This window comes from Esox lucius, chromosome 18, assembly GCF_011004845.1.
Source record: "Esox lucius isolate fEsoLuc1 chromosome 18, fEsoLuc1.pri, whole genome shotgun sequence".
In the NCBI taxonomy this organism is placed as follows: domain Eukaryota; kingdom Metazoa; phylum Chordata; class Actinopteri; order Esociformes; family Esocidae; genus Esox; species Esox lucius.
This window is the reverse complement of record NC_047586.1, coordinates 22,995,018-23,010,519: the sequence shown is the minus strand read 5'-3', so window position 1 is coordinate 23,010,519 and position 15,502 is coordinate 22,995,018. Positions and strand designations below refer to the sequence as shown.

The 15,502-nt window shown below is 41.8% G+C and overlaps 1 protein-coding gene across 1 annotated transcript in view; it reads left to right on the top strand.

The window, feature by feature from the left end:
- mthfd1l (methylenetetrahydrofolate dehydrogenase (NADP+ dependent) 1 like) overlaps positions 1 to 15,502 on the top strand; it is a 58,907-nt gene that overhangs the window by 18,913 nt on the left and 24,492 nt on the right. Inside the window, exons 18-19 of the mRNA XM_010882148.4 lie at positions 660 to 728; positions 6,788 to 6,899. Coding sequence (XP_010880450.2) covers positions 660 to 728; positions 6,788 to 6,899 — 181 coding nt within the window. The remainder of the gene's footprint in view (positions 1 to 659; positions 729 to 6,787; positions 6,900 to 15,502) is intronic.

Sequence of the window (15,502 nt, the reverse complement as noted above, 5' to 3'; positions counted from 1 at the left end):
ATGATGGTCCAGATGGCTCTGATTTCCCCCCAGCTGAATGTACCGCCATAATAAAGGCCTTGAACGACCCTTTATTCTGTTACTCTGGCATTCCTGATTATCCGTGATGGGAAAACACCACACCAGGCCAAATGGGAATCTGGGAACGATAAGCAGTGGAGGAAAGGGATTTTGCCTAAGGCTGCAAGTTGGATCGAATTTACCTTGGAATCACCGTATTGACATGGGCAATGTCAATATTGCATTACATTATCTTAAACTGCCACTAAGCCGCATGTAACATCAGTTGAATAATTTCCTCCTTTTTTCTGATCCTCATGTTCTGCTCCCCTTCTGCACACCAAGACCCACCTCCTGTCACTCAAGCAGCACACTTCCTCTGTGTTTTGATTTGCTCTCTAGTTGCATGCTGTTCTTTTAGGTGAAATGCTGTCTTCAGAAAACAACAATGCTACTCAAATGTTTTTAAACGTACTGTAAATCATTTTCATTTCCATTATTTCAAAAGGCAAGTTTTTCGATCTGTATCACGTGTCAAAGTCAATCGAATTGTCAAATAAAATGTCAACAAAATGTTTTGCCCTTTCTGTGCATCAACAAAAAAAAGGTATTTAATTGAGATGACTGATGCCTGGTGTCTGTCGCTCGGTCTCTCTCAGGGTGTGAGTGGAGCGCTTGCTGTGTTGATGAAGGATGCCATCAAGCCCACCCTGATGCAGACCCTTGAGGTGAGTCCCTATCACACATTGTTCAAGCTTGTTGCAGATAAATATATTAACACCCTTTCATTTTTCTAAAATATTTCAAATGTTTCTGAAATGAGCTGACGTGGGGGGGGTTGTAAGTTGGGTTTCCACAATCATTGGATTTTTAATGTTGTTATCCATGGTAGCTCACAATCAAATCTGATCTTTTCTTCATCATATGAGGTCTACACTGGAACAGTGATTATGTTAAAGATAGCCGGCAGCTTTTTTGTTTGGGAATGTGAAGAAAATTCCACCTAGGCTATCAATCTTAACTGATACATTTGCCATTAACAAAAAAATCCAATCCTCTGCAATTTGGGTGTAGCTATGAGGCACGAGGCAGGGTCGATCCTCTCTGCTGTATTATCCTCCAGAGGTTGGGTGTAGCTATGAGGTAGAGGCAGGTCGATCCTCTCTGCTGTATTATCCTCCAGAGGTTGGGTGTAGCTATGAGGTAGAGGCGGGTCGATCCTCTCTGCTGTATTATCCTCCAGAGGTTGGGTGTATCTATGAGGTATGAGGCAGGGTCGATCCTCTCTGCTGTATTATCCTCCGGAGGTTGGGTGTAGCTATGAGGCACGAGGCAGGGTCGATCCTCTCTGCTGTATTATCCTCCTGAGGTTGGGTGTAGCTATGAGGCACGAGGCAGGGTCGATCCTCTCTGCTGTATTATCCTCCGGAGGTTGGGTGTAGCTATGAGGCACGAGGCAGGGTCGATCCTCTCTGCTGTATTATCCTCCGGAGGTTGGGTGTAGCTATGAGGTAGAGGCAGGTCGATCCTCTCTGCTGTATTATCCTCCGGAGGTTGGGTGTAGCTATGAGGTAGAGGCGGGTCGATCCTCTCTGCTGTATTATCCTCCGGAGGTTGGGTGTAGCTATGAGGTAGAGGCGGGTCGATCCTCTCTGCTGTATTATCCTCCGGAGGTTGGGTGTAGCTATGAGGTACGAGGCGGGTCGATCCTCTCTGCTGTATTATCCTCCGGAGGTTGGGTGTAGCTATGAGGTACGAGGCAGGTCGATCCTCTCTGCTGTATTATCCTCCGGAGGTTGGGTGTAGCTTTGAGGTACAAGGCCGGGTCGATCCTCTCTGCTGTATTATCCTCCGGAGGTTGGGTGTAGCTATGAGGTACGAGGCGGTTCGATCCTCTCTGCTGTATTATCCTCCAGAGGTTGGGTGTGTTAGTCCAAGCATTAACCCAGCCTCTCCACACATCTGGGTCTCATCATACTCTGAGACATGACCGTTCACACACACGTGCCCTGGCTGTCCCATGTCAGTGCCTGTACCCAATACTCTCTTAGGGGGTGGAGATAGAGGGAGACTGAAGGATTAAAGTGATAGTGCTGTACCACATCTGACTCTGCCTGGGCTTGTTTACATTATGCCAGAGAGAATGAAATGCTACATAGATTTATCTTTACCACGTCATTTTCGAGAAGTGCAACACAGAATTGTAGCCTTTAATCACAGGAAAATCGAGTGATATGCATTTGCACTGTATGGACTTGATACAGTTCAGACATGTTTGTTTTCACCTTAGCGAAACTCTGGGGCTCAGAAATGCAGCACATACTACCTTGGAAGAAGATTTGAGTATACTTTTACGTGACAAAATTATCTAGCGTCTGAAGTTTTCTTGTTTGCTAAAGTCAATTTCCGGTTTAGGGTCAAACTTAATTTATTTTATTGTTAGAATTGGGGTTTCTTTAAGATCCAGGCGTTGTTGGTTAAGTTTAGGGTTAAGGTATACATTACATCTAGCTAAAGTTTAGGCATAAATGTTAGATTAAGGTTAGGGTTAGGTTTAGGGTTAAGATTAAGGCAAGGGCGCATGCAATTTCTATTTTCTGTTCCCCCTGTGTGTGTCCCTGTCTCTCGCACACACATGCGCGCGCGCGCACATTCACTTGGGTGGAGCTGTCTGACTTTGCACAGTATGGGACCTAGGTCGTATTGTTAAACCTAGCCCTCGGCTACAGGCTTTGAAGAGTGTCTGTCGTAGGATATCAGGATGCTTGCCATTGTTGGACATTCCAATCTAATTAAGCTACTTGATGATATCATAATGGGAGCTGTAGAATTCATTCTACTATCCTGTTCAGACAAATACAGTTGTGTAAATTGCATCCATTTATTACTTTGCAGACAAGTACCTCATCAGAAACTGGGAATGTTATATTCAAGTATTTTGAAATCTGAGAATTATAAATTGTGTGTATCCATTTTCTGTCAATTTTTGAGTCTGCAACTAAATATCTTGTTAAATGGGTCAGCATAGTTTTTGCAGCGTTCCTCACAAAAACAGAATATACTACTTTTCTTTTTTTCTTTCAGTTTTTATGTAGTTTGGCAATTTTTATTAAACACATCACTGTTAAAGACTGAAAGAAGAAACTGCTACTATAGTTTTTTATGGGAATACGCGATCATAGAACCATAGAACCCAAAGCAATTATTATTAACTGATTTACTCAAAGGCAGATTGACAGAACACCTTTTGGGCTCAAATGACATTGTGGGCTCGGATCACATTCACATTTCAGTTGCTAACCCAGTTTTAACAGCTAGGCTACCAGCCACTGTATAACTCATGTTTATAAATCACTGTGGAAACTAAGATTCTGAATCCCAGGGTGTCAAACTCGCTCAGTAGATCAAGTGATAGTACCCTTTGTGCTTTCAGTTTTAACGTCAACATCAATGTCAGTGTTACTCAATTGAATGCGTATGTATGAGAATTGAAGTGGTAGGAGGACAGTAGGAGATTGGTAGGTTTCTTTGAATAGTTGCATGCTTTTAGGTTGGAGTTTTAGTAGAGATTACTCTCTTGTCGCTCTGGGTGGTGTTGCAGAGATTTGTTTTTAAAATATGAGAGGAAACATTACGGTTCTGTTTTGTGGAACTTTTCCTGTCTTGTTTTCCTGTGTTTCGTGTCTGGATGCGTATCAGGACTGACCAGGCTTACAGGGTCCATGGGAATTTTTCATTTAGCTAGAGCCTCTTTGCCCCTGTGTGTGTGCACGTATGCATGTTTTCACAGATGGACCAAGGTCTGTGAAGGGAGATGGGGGGGCAGGGGGAAACATAAGTGGTCCCGCTATACGTGTCTATAGTTGAGAGGGCCTGTTTTCCTCTAAGTGATTTCTCTAAAGGGTCTGAGAAACACCCACAGCCAAACTGCCTGTGAATCAAAACACTGTACAGACGCAGTGCTCACAAACCTGCCTGCCTGGTCAATGTAAATGTCAACCAAAGGTCCATAGAAGTCCAGTTGTGTTGTAAGTGTTTACCATGGGGAGCTATGTGCTCAACTAGGCTGCTGTTGTGGCTCTTCAGGGTTCTTACTCTCTTGGGCCCCATGGATGCTGCTTTTTGTCTCGCAGAAAACCCCAACAACTGCATGCTAGCACACTCCCAACCCGCACACTGTCCTCTGACCAGTGCATTTTATCTAACACGCTCCAGGCTTTGATGTGCTCTCTGGCCTTTTACATAACCACTCACACTCTAGGAGTGATTTCTTTTGCTTGGCGCTTCTTACAGTGGCCTGGTGAGGACGGTCTTGAGTTTACACAGATGTGACTGCAACTGATTAGTTGTGGTGGTCATGGAATTTCTGACGATGGTTATTGGTCCGCTAAACGATTGTGGTCACCGTAACAACCGTTTGAATAGCGCAACCTTTTTTTGTTTCCAGTGCTGATCCCATGAAAGCCATGTTGCCTGGATTAGCTTACACCACTTGACGCATTCAAGATGGGTTATATGTAAACAGATGGGATGATGAGTACCAAACAATGGAAGCTAGGAGTTTGTCAAGCTCTAGTCTCCTCGGTTGCTGCTGTCCATTAGAAAAACCTGTAGCAAAGATTTGTTTAATTAAACCAAGGAGGCCCTGAAGCTGTCGTTTCAAATGGTAGGCTAGTAAAGCAGAGTTGACCGAACCTAGAAAAGGAGGTGGGCAGAGCCAATCACAAGCTGGTGCCATAAATTGGTCAGGAGCATTCTAGAATATTTATTTTAGGAAAAACCTAGTTATGCGTGCTCTAACCATAGTTACATTTTGCAACACTGCTGCTAAGCACTATATTTTTTGCTTTAGCAAAAAGTAACATTGAAAATCTTGGTCCTTTCTGTTCATGACATTGTTCCTTAAACGGATGTTTGTATTGGGATTAGTTCTCCCTGTGGTGAGTGACAAAAATTACCTGATGCTTCAGATTTATAACTCTCTCTGTCTAGGCTTCTAGCTTATATGTTATTTACCATCCCACTCGATTACATGTTTGTCTTGACTTTTTCACCCAATCACCTCGCCTCCATTCAGATTAAGTAGCTGCATTCCTAATGACTCTTCCATTTATCAAACTTCCATTGGCACACGCAGGCTCTATGATTGTATTGCTGCTTAGATGACTTGTGATTGGCCTAGATCAACAAGCTAAGCCCCACCCAGGAGAAGCCACAGCAGCGACAAAAGTTATATAACCTTATCTGCTTCTCTACTGTGGCAGACATTTCAGGTCTCCCAATAACTTAATCTGCCCTTGATCATTATTGAAAGTCTATGGGGTGACCCCTAAATGCCCCTGTTTAATGTTTTGACAATGTTCCTACTGGTTGATTATTCTGCTGAGCCATGGAATATTATCTATTGTTTGATAGAGATTTTGCCTTCATCTCCCATCCCTCATGTTTCATCCCCCTTCTCTTTTTTTCCTTGGAATGGAGAAACGGATGCCCTTTTATTCCGTTCCCATTTTCATCTGTGAATGCCAGTAGCTTATATTTCCTGAATGTCTTTCCCAGGAGGGGATGGAGTGAATGGTGTCACACCCAACCGAACTCCAACCAAAGTTGAGGGGTACTGATCACACGCAGTTTGACCCTGTTTATGTTGCGTGAGCAAGCTTTCCTATCAAGGCGGAAACACAGTGGAAAGGGTTGTGCCTTTCTCATACTTATCATTTAGATTTTTCTGTTTGCCTCAATGGCTTTGCAAAAAGGGATCCTATTTTTGGAGAAATTAGACAGTGGACAGCATGTCAGAGGCTGATTAAACGACCGATTTAGCACCCTCTGGAAAAGGGGTCTATATATGTGGCCAGGTAGAGCAACACAAGTTTTAAACTAAATGAATGGGGAGAAAAGTAAGAGGATTGCAACTCTTTATACTCCCTCTACCGTCACACGCCCAAACAGTGAATAAAGCCTTCCCACGCAACTTTTCCTTTCTTCACAGATTTCACAACTCCTAATCTTCCTCAGAATATCCTTACAGAGGGTTTTCAGTTCTCTTCGTCAAGTTTAAGTTGCCCATACCCCAGTTGCATCTCGTCAGATATATAATCCATTGAGTTGCCCATACCCCAGTTGCATCTCGTCAGATATATAATCCATTGAGTTGCCCATACCCCAGTTGCATCTCGTCAGATATATAATCCATTGAATTGCCCATACCCCAGTTGCATCTCGTCAGATATATAATCCATTGAGTTGCCCATACCCCAGTTGCATCTCGTCAGATATATAATCCATTGAGTTGCCCATACCCCAGTTGCATCTCGTCAGATATATAATCCATTGAGTTGCCCATACCCCAGTTGCATCTCGTCAGATATATAATCCATTGAGTTGCCCATACCCCAGTTGCATCTCGTCAGATATATAATCCATTGAGTTGCCCATACCCCAGTTGCATCTCGTCATGTATATAATCCATTGAATTGCCCATACCCCAGTTGCATCTCGTCATGTATATAATCCATTGAATTGCCCATACCCCAGTTGCATCTCGTCATGTATATAATCCATTGAGTTGCCCATACCCCAGTTCCATCTTGTTAGGGATATAATCCATTGGCTGCTGGTGGATGGTTGCCTGGTATATTTAGACCGGCTCTGTGGAGCAATAGTGGCTCCTCTGTGATTGTGTGTAGAGGCGTAGCTCACTGTAATGTGTGTTTGTTTTTACTGGGCTGTATTGGAATTCCCTTGGGGTAAGGATTTAGCTTGTGTTCTCTCTCCATGGTTCTAGGGTACTCCAGTGTTTGTCCACGCCGGGCCATTTGCCAACATCGCCCATGGCAACTCTTCAGTGCTGGCAGACAAGCTGGCGCTGAAGCTAGTTGGAGAGGACGGCTTTGTAGGTAAGTGTTTGCTGTGCAGTGTGCAAGTAATGCGCAGTCCCAGAAAACCACACGCACAGTAACTATGGCCAGCTGTGTTTCTCCAGCGTACAGTATGGGTGGAGACACGCACGCACTCACATGCGCACACACACACTCTGGTAAGGAATTCAAATGCTAAGTTTCCTGGGAACTCAAGGGCTGAACTTTAGCCTAGTTCAAGGCTTCCCGGTACCTTTGGCCCACATTCCTCTGAGTCCTGCCCTGGGCCGGCCTCTAGCATCTGGTATCTCAAGGATGGTTCTTGGAGGAGTCTATGATCCATACCAGGTTTCTGGAGCTTTCTAGGAACTTTGGACAGGTTTCATTGGAGGAAGCAGGTTTGGTCACTGTCCCCAGAATGCTTTAGTGAATCGGCCTCGTCCCATTAATGTCAGAGCATGCCTCACGCTTTCTCCCTACGTTCACCTGGTCTCTTTCCCTCTTTCTCGCTCTCCTCTTTCCCCTCGCTCTCCTCGGTCTCCCTCTCCCCTCAGTCTCTGTATGCCTCTTTCTCAGTGATGGTGTGTTTTTGTGGTGATGAATGGTCTTTAAGGGACTGTCGGGTGTGTTTGTTGTTCCAGTTAGATCCCCAGTAATGACACGTCACGTAGTTCGTGTTTCTGTGTGGCCTCCCTCATGCCAAGGTAGTAGCTTTGCGCCACTGACCTGAAGGAATGTGTAGTCAACACGCTGCCAGCTCCGAGTTTCACATCACAGTCAGGGATGAGCCCCCCTTTCCCTTGTCTTGCCTCTCTCTGTTTCTTCCACTCCTCTCTGTGTTTGTTGCCTCTCAGGTATTTGAGGAACTTTCCCTCTGCTCAGAAGCTCCAAAGGCAACGGTGACACCCCCTCCTCCTCTCTCCCCACCCCTCCCTCCCCCTGCTTAAGCATAAGGCTGTTCTCAAGTAGAATCTAATTTCCACTCCATGGTACCGGCTCACCTCTACTCACCTCCACTCTACTCGCTTTGGGAGGTTTTCCACCACATAGTACTCGGTGCTACACGCTTCGCCTCGGTTCGTTTTCCACTGCAGATAATACCCTGCACCCGCCCATAGTGACATCCCTGGAAAACTGTCATAACGTGTCTGTGAATGCACATTAATACTGAACAATATATACAGGTTTCAGAACATCATATGCTGCCATCCAGATGATGTATTTTTCGGGGAAAGCCTTGCTTATTTCAGCAAGACAATGGCAAACCATGCATATCATTCTACACGTCTTACAACAGCATGGCTCTGTAGTAAAATAGTCTGGGTGCTAAATTTGCCTGTTTGTAGTCCAGTCCTGTTACCCATTGAAAACATTTGGCGCATTATGAAATGAAAAATATGACAAAGGTGACCCAGAGCTGTTGAGCAGCTGCAATCCTATATCAGGCAAGAATGGGAAAACAACAAAAAAAGAATGGGAGAACATTTTACTTTCAATACTGCAGCAGTTGGTCTCAGTTCCCAAACTCTTAATTTCTAAATTTGTCACGAGCCATTCATTTTGTAGGTCACTTGATGTCATCCTATGGTTGTTGAGTGACATTCAAATTAGTTTTGTCCCCCAAGTGGGCGTTCCCATATGCTGTGATGTCATGTGAAAACTATTAATGAACACAATACTTTGCTTTCCTTTTGGCAAAGTACTCTCCCCTTGCAAGTGAATCACCGTATAAACAAGCTCCAAGTTGTGCCGATTTCTCTTTGCTTGATTATGGCATCTACAAAAGTTAGTTAAACAGTAGATGCACTTAAATACCTTACTTTCATATAGAAAGATGTATATGATCATTTAATATATTCTAGGATAGACAAACACATTTGCTGGCTTAACATACAGTAGTTACGTTATAGTAAGCTATAACTGAAACTGTATACGGTTATATTGCGACTGTTTCTGGCATGGAATAGTTCATCTTCAGTCTCGCTAGCAATTGCTCAATTCTTATGATTATTCCTAGGATGTTAGTAGATACTAGTAAGCCGATTACTAGCTAATAAGCCATTACAATGGCCAGTGGCAAAAGCAATGCAGTTAATAGACTGAGGTAAACTTAATAAGAAACTTAGTCAATTTAACACAATCCTCAATGGAGTCTAGCGACTGCTGAAATGTGTAATGTCGTGGCGGAGTGGTTAAAAATTGTGCCTCTCATGTGGAAGAATCTATTGACAGCAACAACATTTATTAATTCTTTCTGGTAGATTCCACGATTCTCTCGTCTTTTCACTTGATGAAAAAATTAGTAAAGCTTATTAATCACTAATACACTGTTAAAACGGCCAGTGGCAAACGCCATACATAGATGCTATTTGTGGTGGAGGTCAACTTAGTAAGAAACGTTAGTCAGTTTAACTGTATCAATGTAATTCACGAATGGCCAATTAACTATTAAAATGGCCAGTGGCAAAAGAGGATTTATTCACATAGAGACAAGAGGCAATACTGACACCCAGCAGATGTACAGCTACATTGTGTAGTGATTAATGACACAACCTTTCACGTGGGCGAACCGGGTTCAAATATCAAGATAGCAACACTTTCTATTGTGGGCCGGCTGAATTAGGTTTTCCTTGTTTTTTGTTAAATAAAACCTAAATTGCTACAGAACATTTTCATAGTTTTCCAGGTGTCATAACACCTTACATGGTAATTTGACCCAACCAAATGTTAATTGATCAAACATTTGTGAGAGAATTGCTAACATTTTTACTGCACCATAGGGGTCATTTGGGGTCCTGTTTTGTGATGTAATATCCTGTTCATAGTTTTCTTAGTTATATTACATAAAATGCTTTTTCTTGTCGGTTGCACCAATTGACATTTGTCTGAGAAATGCACTTCTCCGAAAGGTTTTTGTAAAATGTTTAACATAGCTTTCACAACATTTAATAATTCAAATAATGCTAAACACTTTTTAGTATTGAGTAAAATAACCAATTTTGTTCTCTGTATCTATGTTCGGACTATTGCACCTCACGTTTTGGAGCTTCGGGACACCAATAATCAAAAAAACATGTATTTCAACAACATTTTTATTGGCTCCTCATGAAGTAGATATCGTAGAATAATTTCATATATGACATTTTATTTATTAAAAAAAATAAATTTCTGAAAAAGAATTGCTTCGGTCACAAAATGCACGTCATGTCATTGACCCATGTAAACTTCTGGATCCGATATCCATACTTTTTACAATAATCTGAATAGTTTATTTGTCTGATATAACTGCTGATAAAATATTGTTTTAAATGCACTTCTCTGGCAGCAGCATCTCTCTGAAAGGTTTCTGCTCAATGTCCCGCCCGCAGAATAATCAGATTGGTTATAAGTAAATAGCCAATCAACACTGTCATATTTGTAAGATAGCTAACTTGGTAGCTAACGTTCTTAGTATGGTAGCAATTAATATATAACAATACATGCCCGTATGTTTACATACTTTTTTTCACATGATGGTTGCTAGGTTTAGCATAAGTATCTGTATGAAATTTAAGTTCACATTAAATGCTGCTAAGGAGCTCCCTGCACTTTGTTCTTCAAAATATAATATTTAAACAGTTCTGTTTTCTAGTACTTCAAATTTTGAAAGTAAAAAATTCATTTTTACTGGAAATATACACTCACCTAAAGGATTATTTGGAACACCTGTTCAATTTCTCATTAATGCAATTATCTAATCAACCAATCACGTGGCTGTTGCTTCAATGCATTTAGGGGTGTGGTCCAGGTCAAAACAATCTCTTGAACTCCAAACTGAATGTCAGAATGGGAAAGAAATGTGATTTAAGCAACCACTCGTTACAACCGAGGTATGCAGCAAAGCATTTGTGAAGCCACAACACGCAAAACCTTGAGGCGGATGGGCTACAACAGCAGAAGACCCCACCGGGTACCACTCATCTCCACTACAAATTGAAAAAAGAGGCTACAATTTGCACAAGCTCACCAAAATTGGACAGTTCAAGCCTGGAAGAATGTTGCCTGGTCTGATGAGTCTCGATTTCGGTTGAGACATTCAGATGGTAGAGTCAGAATTTGGCGTAAACAGAATGAGAACATGGATCCATCATGCCTTGTTACCACTGTGCAGGCTGGTGGTGGTGGTGTAGTGGTGTGGGGGATGTTTTCTTGGCACACTTTAGGCCCCTTAGTGCCAATTGGGCATCGTTTAAATGCCACAGCCTACCTGAGCATTGTTTCTGACCATGTCCATCCCTTTATGACCACCATGTACCCATCCTCTGATGGCTACTTCCAGCAGGATAATGCCCCATGTCACAATGCTCGAATCATTTCAAATTGGTTTCTTGAACATGACAATGAGTTCACTGTACTGAAATGGCCCCCACAGTCACCAGATCTCAACCCAATAGAGCATCTTTGGGATGTGGTGGAACGGGAGCTTCGTGCCCTGGATGTGCATCCCACAAATCTCCATCAACTGCAAGATGCTATCCTATCAATATGGGCCAACATTTCTGAAGAACGCTTTCAGCACCTTGTTGAATCAATGCCATGTAGAATTAAGGCAGTTCTGAAGGTGAAAGGGGGTCAAACACAGTATTAGTATGGTGTTCCTAATAATCCTTTAGGTGAGTGCATACCAGCCCCAAATATTGGTAATTGGCCCTGGAACTAACATATCGGTTGACCCGTACTACTTGGAGTGGTTGAAAAATGATTTTTAATGACTTCAACCTACTTCAACTGCGGCTGCTCAAAAAGTTTAGAGTCAGTCGAGTTTCCATGACCCACTTTTACAAGTCAACCATTGAAAGCGTGCTTACTTTTTCCATGCTTGTCTGGTTCGGTCACGCAACCAGTAGGTTGTAGCCTCCCTTTCTTCACTTTTCTCCACCAGTATAATCAGGAAGGCTAAAAACATAATTGCGGACCACTCTCTTCCTGCTCACTATCTATTAAATATCTTGCCATCAGGAAGAAGATATAGGAGTATTAAGACTTCTTCATCACGTTTTAGAGACAGCACTTACCCTTTGGCTATTAGGCATCTGAATTTGCACTGATTATTGCATCATTCTATCAACTGTGCTCTTTATTGCCATGGGGTATTGTCTTTTGTCTGCAGGTTTTTGGTCTAATGTCCCATTTGTACTTATGATGTTTGTCTTTTAGGTGTTAGTTTTTATGTCTGAGAGTTGTACCAAGACAAATTCCTATCAACTTGTTGACATGGCAATACATTTAATTGAATACATTATATTTTTTGGCTTCAGTCAGTTTGCACAACTGGCCCTCATTTTAAAACGCATGTTAATTTGCTGAATAGGGCTGTCGCAATTATTACATTTACCTGATGGAGATTGTTTGAGCCAGATGGCAATTATTTCATAGACAATGCTCTTAATCTTTTTGCACAATATTTTGATTCCAAAGTCATGTTTCAAGGGTCCCTCAGTCAGGATGTCTAGCACATGGGAGCAGAAGAGCTTTTGACAGCTCTGCAGTAAATCATAGGCACAGATCACAATCCCGTTTTCTTAATTTCAGTATTTTTAAACATAGTTTAGAATGGTTTTGCTAAGGCACGGTTATGTAATTTAGCAAAATTATTTAAGACATTTGTTTCAGTCGCTTATCTGTTGCATCTACTCTGATCGACACAAAAAATACTTGAGTGTAAAATATTTGTACTAATATTGTAAGTCGAATTTTTTCATTTCAAGCCATATTTCGCAATTAGATCATGTACATTAAAATATATGGATAGAAATATAGGTTGTCCCATTGTATATTAAATGTTGATTTTAATTTTTTTTATACATAAGGAAGGCTGTTTCAAATAACTAGGCTATAATATTTGTAACAGAGTGAGAAGTGAAACGTCACGATGCCCAGTGAAATGTTATTGTCATTGCTTTGCAGTTGCGTTTTGTGAACAGCTGTCGTTAACAACATTGATTTAGTGGTAGGCTAGTTCCAAAGCAGAACACCACTGCACCGCTCTGGGCGCATGTATGTTTTAAGCCAAGTTGAGAGATGTGAGCCCAATAATTTGGAGGAGGCAGATTACTGTATTTGCTCCAGATAGGTGGCGCTCAAAAATGAAAAATGTGTATTTTTACAATATTATTATTGTAACATTTACAATATAGACAATTAAATTGTTAATCACAATTATTTGTGCCACAGTCATCCGCTAAAATGTCATAATCGTGACACCCCTATTTGCTGAACCCGCTTTGAAGTTTGACAGTATTTGGTTATGTTTTTACAGTGCATAAAGTTGACTTTCGCAAGATAATTCTTGTGCTTTAGTTGCAGTATGTGTAACTTTTTTGGTTGTTGACTAGATTAGATAAGAGTAACTGATAATTTACTAAGGGTGGGATATAATGTTACGCAGACTCCCATTTAAAGTGCATTCCACATCAAGATTCCAGCTAAGGAGTATTGCATACCTTGTGGTCTGGTCTGTCATGGAGGAGAGGGGACTCTTTTAGTCCCTTGTAAGAATGATACTGGGATTTCCCCTTTGTACAAAACCTTCACCTGAAGAAATATGGATACATTACAAACAACCAAACCTGTTGAAATGCTTAGTGAATGTAAGGGTTTGGTACATAGAAAATGTTATGTTCAAATATAATGTCCCTGCGTATGATTATTCAAGCAAATAACTCACTTTTCATAAGTTAGGGTTCAACCCTGAGCAAATAAAAGTTGTGAAAAGGAATATCAGTGACTATCTGTCTTTTCTTTTAACTGATAGGATTTTGTTTTTCCAAGAGGAACTGGCCTACTTTTCAGTCCTGTGTGTGTTTTGGCTGTGCTGCTGCTCCAGATATGTGACATGTAGTAACCCTGACCCAGCCCCACTACTACCCATTCTGTAGGCCCTCAGCTATTCCCAACAATTCTTACTGTCTCTGGCTTCTAATGAGAGTTTGAAGTCTTACTGTCACAGACCTGGAAACTAGGGAGTTCCTTCAGACATCCTCTGGATTAACTGTTGTTCTTTCTGTGTTTGAACTTATTTTACCATACCTGTAATGACGGATAGTAAAGCAAGGCATATTTTAGCGGGTAGGGGACATTTCCCTAGTTTTCATTTTGTCTAAGGGTTAGGGGATTAGGAAATAGTTTGGATCCCTATAAAGATACTGAAACTATGCGTATTTGTGTGGATTTTTGCAGTTGTCTGTGTCATTGAACAAACACTCATTGTGAAAGCATAGTCATTTATCCACTAGAAGATTTACCAAAATAAGTTTTTTCTCTGGTAAACTTAATTCTGCATTCCTATAGTAATTGCCAGTACTTGACAGTAATAACCTCTTTCCACTGCCAGGATTAACAACAAAACAAATTCTAACCTATGAAGAAATTCAAGAACACGGTCACCCATGTAATTTATTAAACTTGTAGCAAAATCCTCTGGTTATGTGGGGAGAATGTGGGCTTTCATTGTTGAATTATACAAAATAATCGGCAGTAGAACTTTTGAAATGGGCCTGTGTCTCAGCATGACAGAGGATGTGTTTTTGAAATTAACTTTAAGTAGAGTGAACTCTCTATTATGCTAACATTTTAACCTTCAGCAGACATTCTTTTCCAGGCTGACTTAAAGGAGTTAAGTCTTTCTGAAGGACAATACATTTAAATGTATTTACATTGGGTCCCTGCTCACAGATTTGATCTCGCAACTTTCCCGTCCCTGGTCAGAGTCTCTAACCACAAGGCTACCTGCCATGTCCTTTCACTCCTTCCTTACCTCTGTCTTTCCGTAACTCCATGTTACATTGCGTAGCCACAATGTAACCGAGCCTCAATGTCAACTGATAGTGTCTCATGGAAAACTCCCTCTTATATCCAGAAAATGGTTTGATAATTTTTCAGTTTATAATATTTGGAGCCAAGAACGCCCTTTCGTTGAGCCGTGCTCATTATACACAGGTCTGTTCTGTACTGGAAGAGATATACTTCAAATGAATTTGTCTAGCCTGCGGTGTCAGGGCCAGTTGACATGTTCTCCCTGTGTTAGCTCCGTTGTGAACGGTTTCAGTGTTGTGAACAGGCAGTTTATACAGTTCGTTTTGCTAGATGTTGTATAATTCCTATCTGGTGAAGAATTCATCTGGTTGCCTGTCTTCTTGCTTCCCGTACAATGGAGGCTCTGCCAGAACCCCTGTCTCAATAGGGCTGCCGGTACAGGTGTGGGTGCTCCTCTCCGTGCGTGCATGCGTTTGCATGCATGTGACACCCGCCTCCATGTTTTGGCTTCGTGTGTGTGTATGCCCAGGACGCCTTATCTTAACAGAGGATGTCGTTCCAGGTGGACTGTTTGCTTGTGTTGGAGTGTATTCAAGAGGCCCTCCAAGTGAACAGACCTCCAAGTGAACCAACCTCTCGCTCCAGTTTTATTTCCACAAAGACGGCAGGGAAAAGAGGGGAGGTAGAGAGAGAATAACATGGCTTGTGCCGACCATGCAGTGCTCTTTGTAGATGTCCCACAAAGCTGAAGGTTATTTAGTCCGTGTTTAGCTAAATTACACTAACACCAAGTAGAGCTCGGACAATAAACCAAAAGTGATTGACTCCAACCATACTGACCACTTACT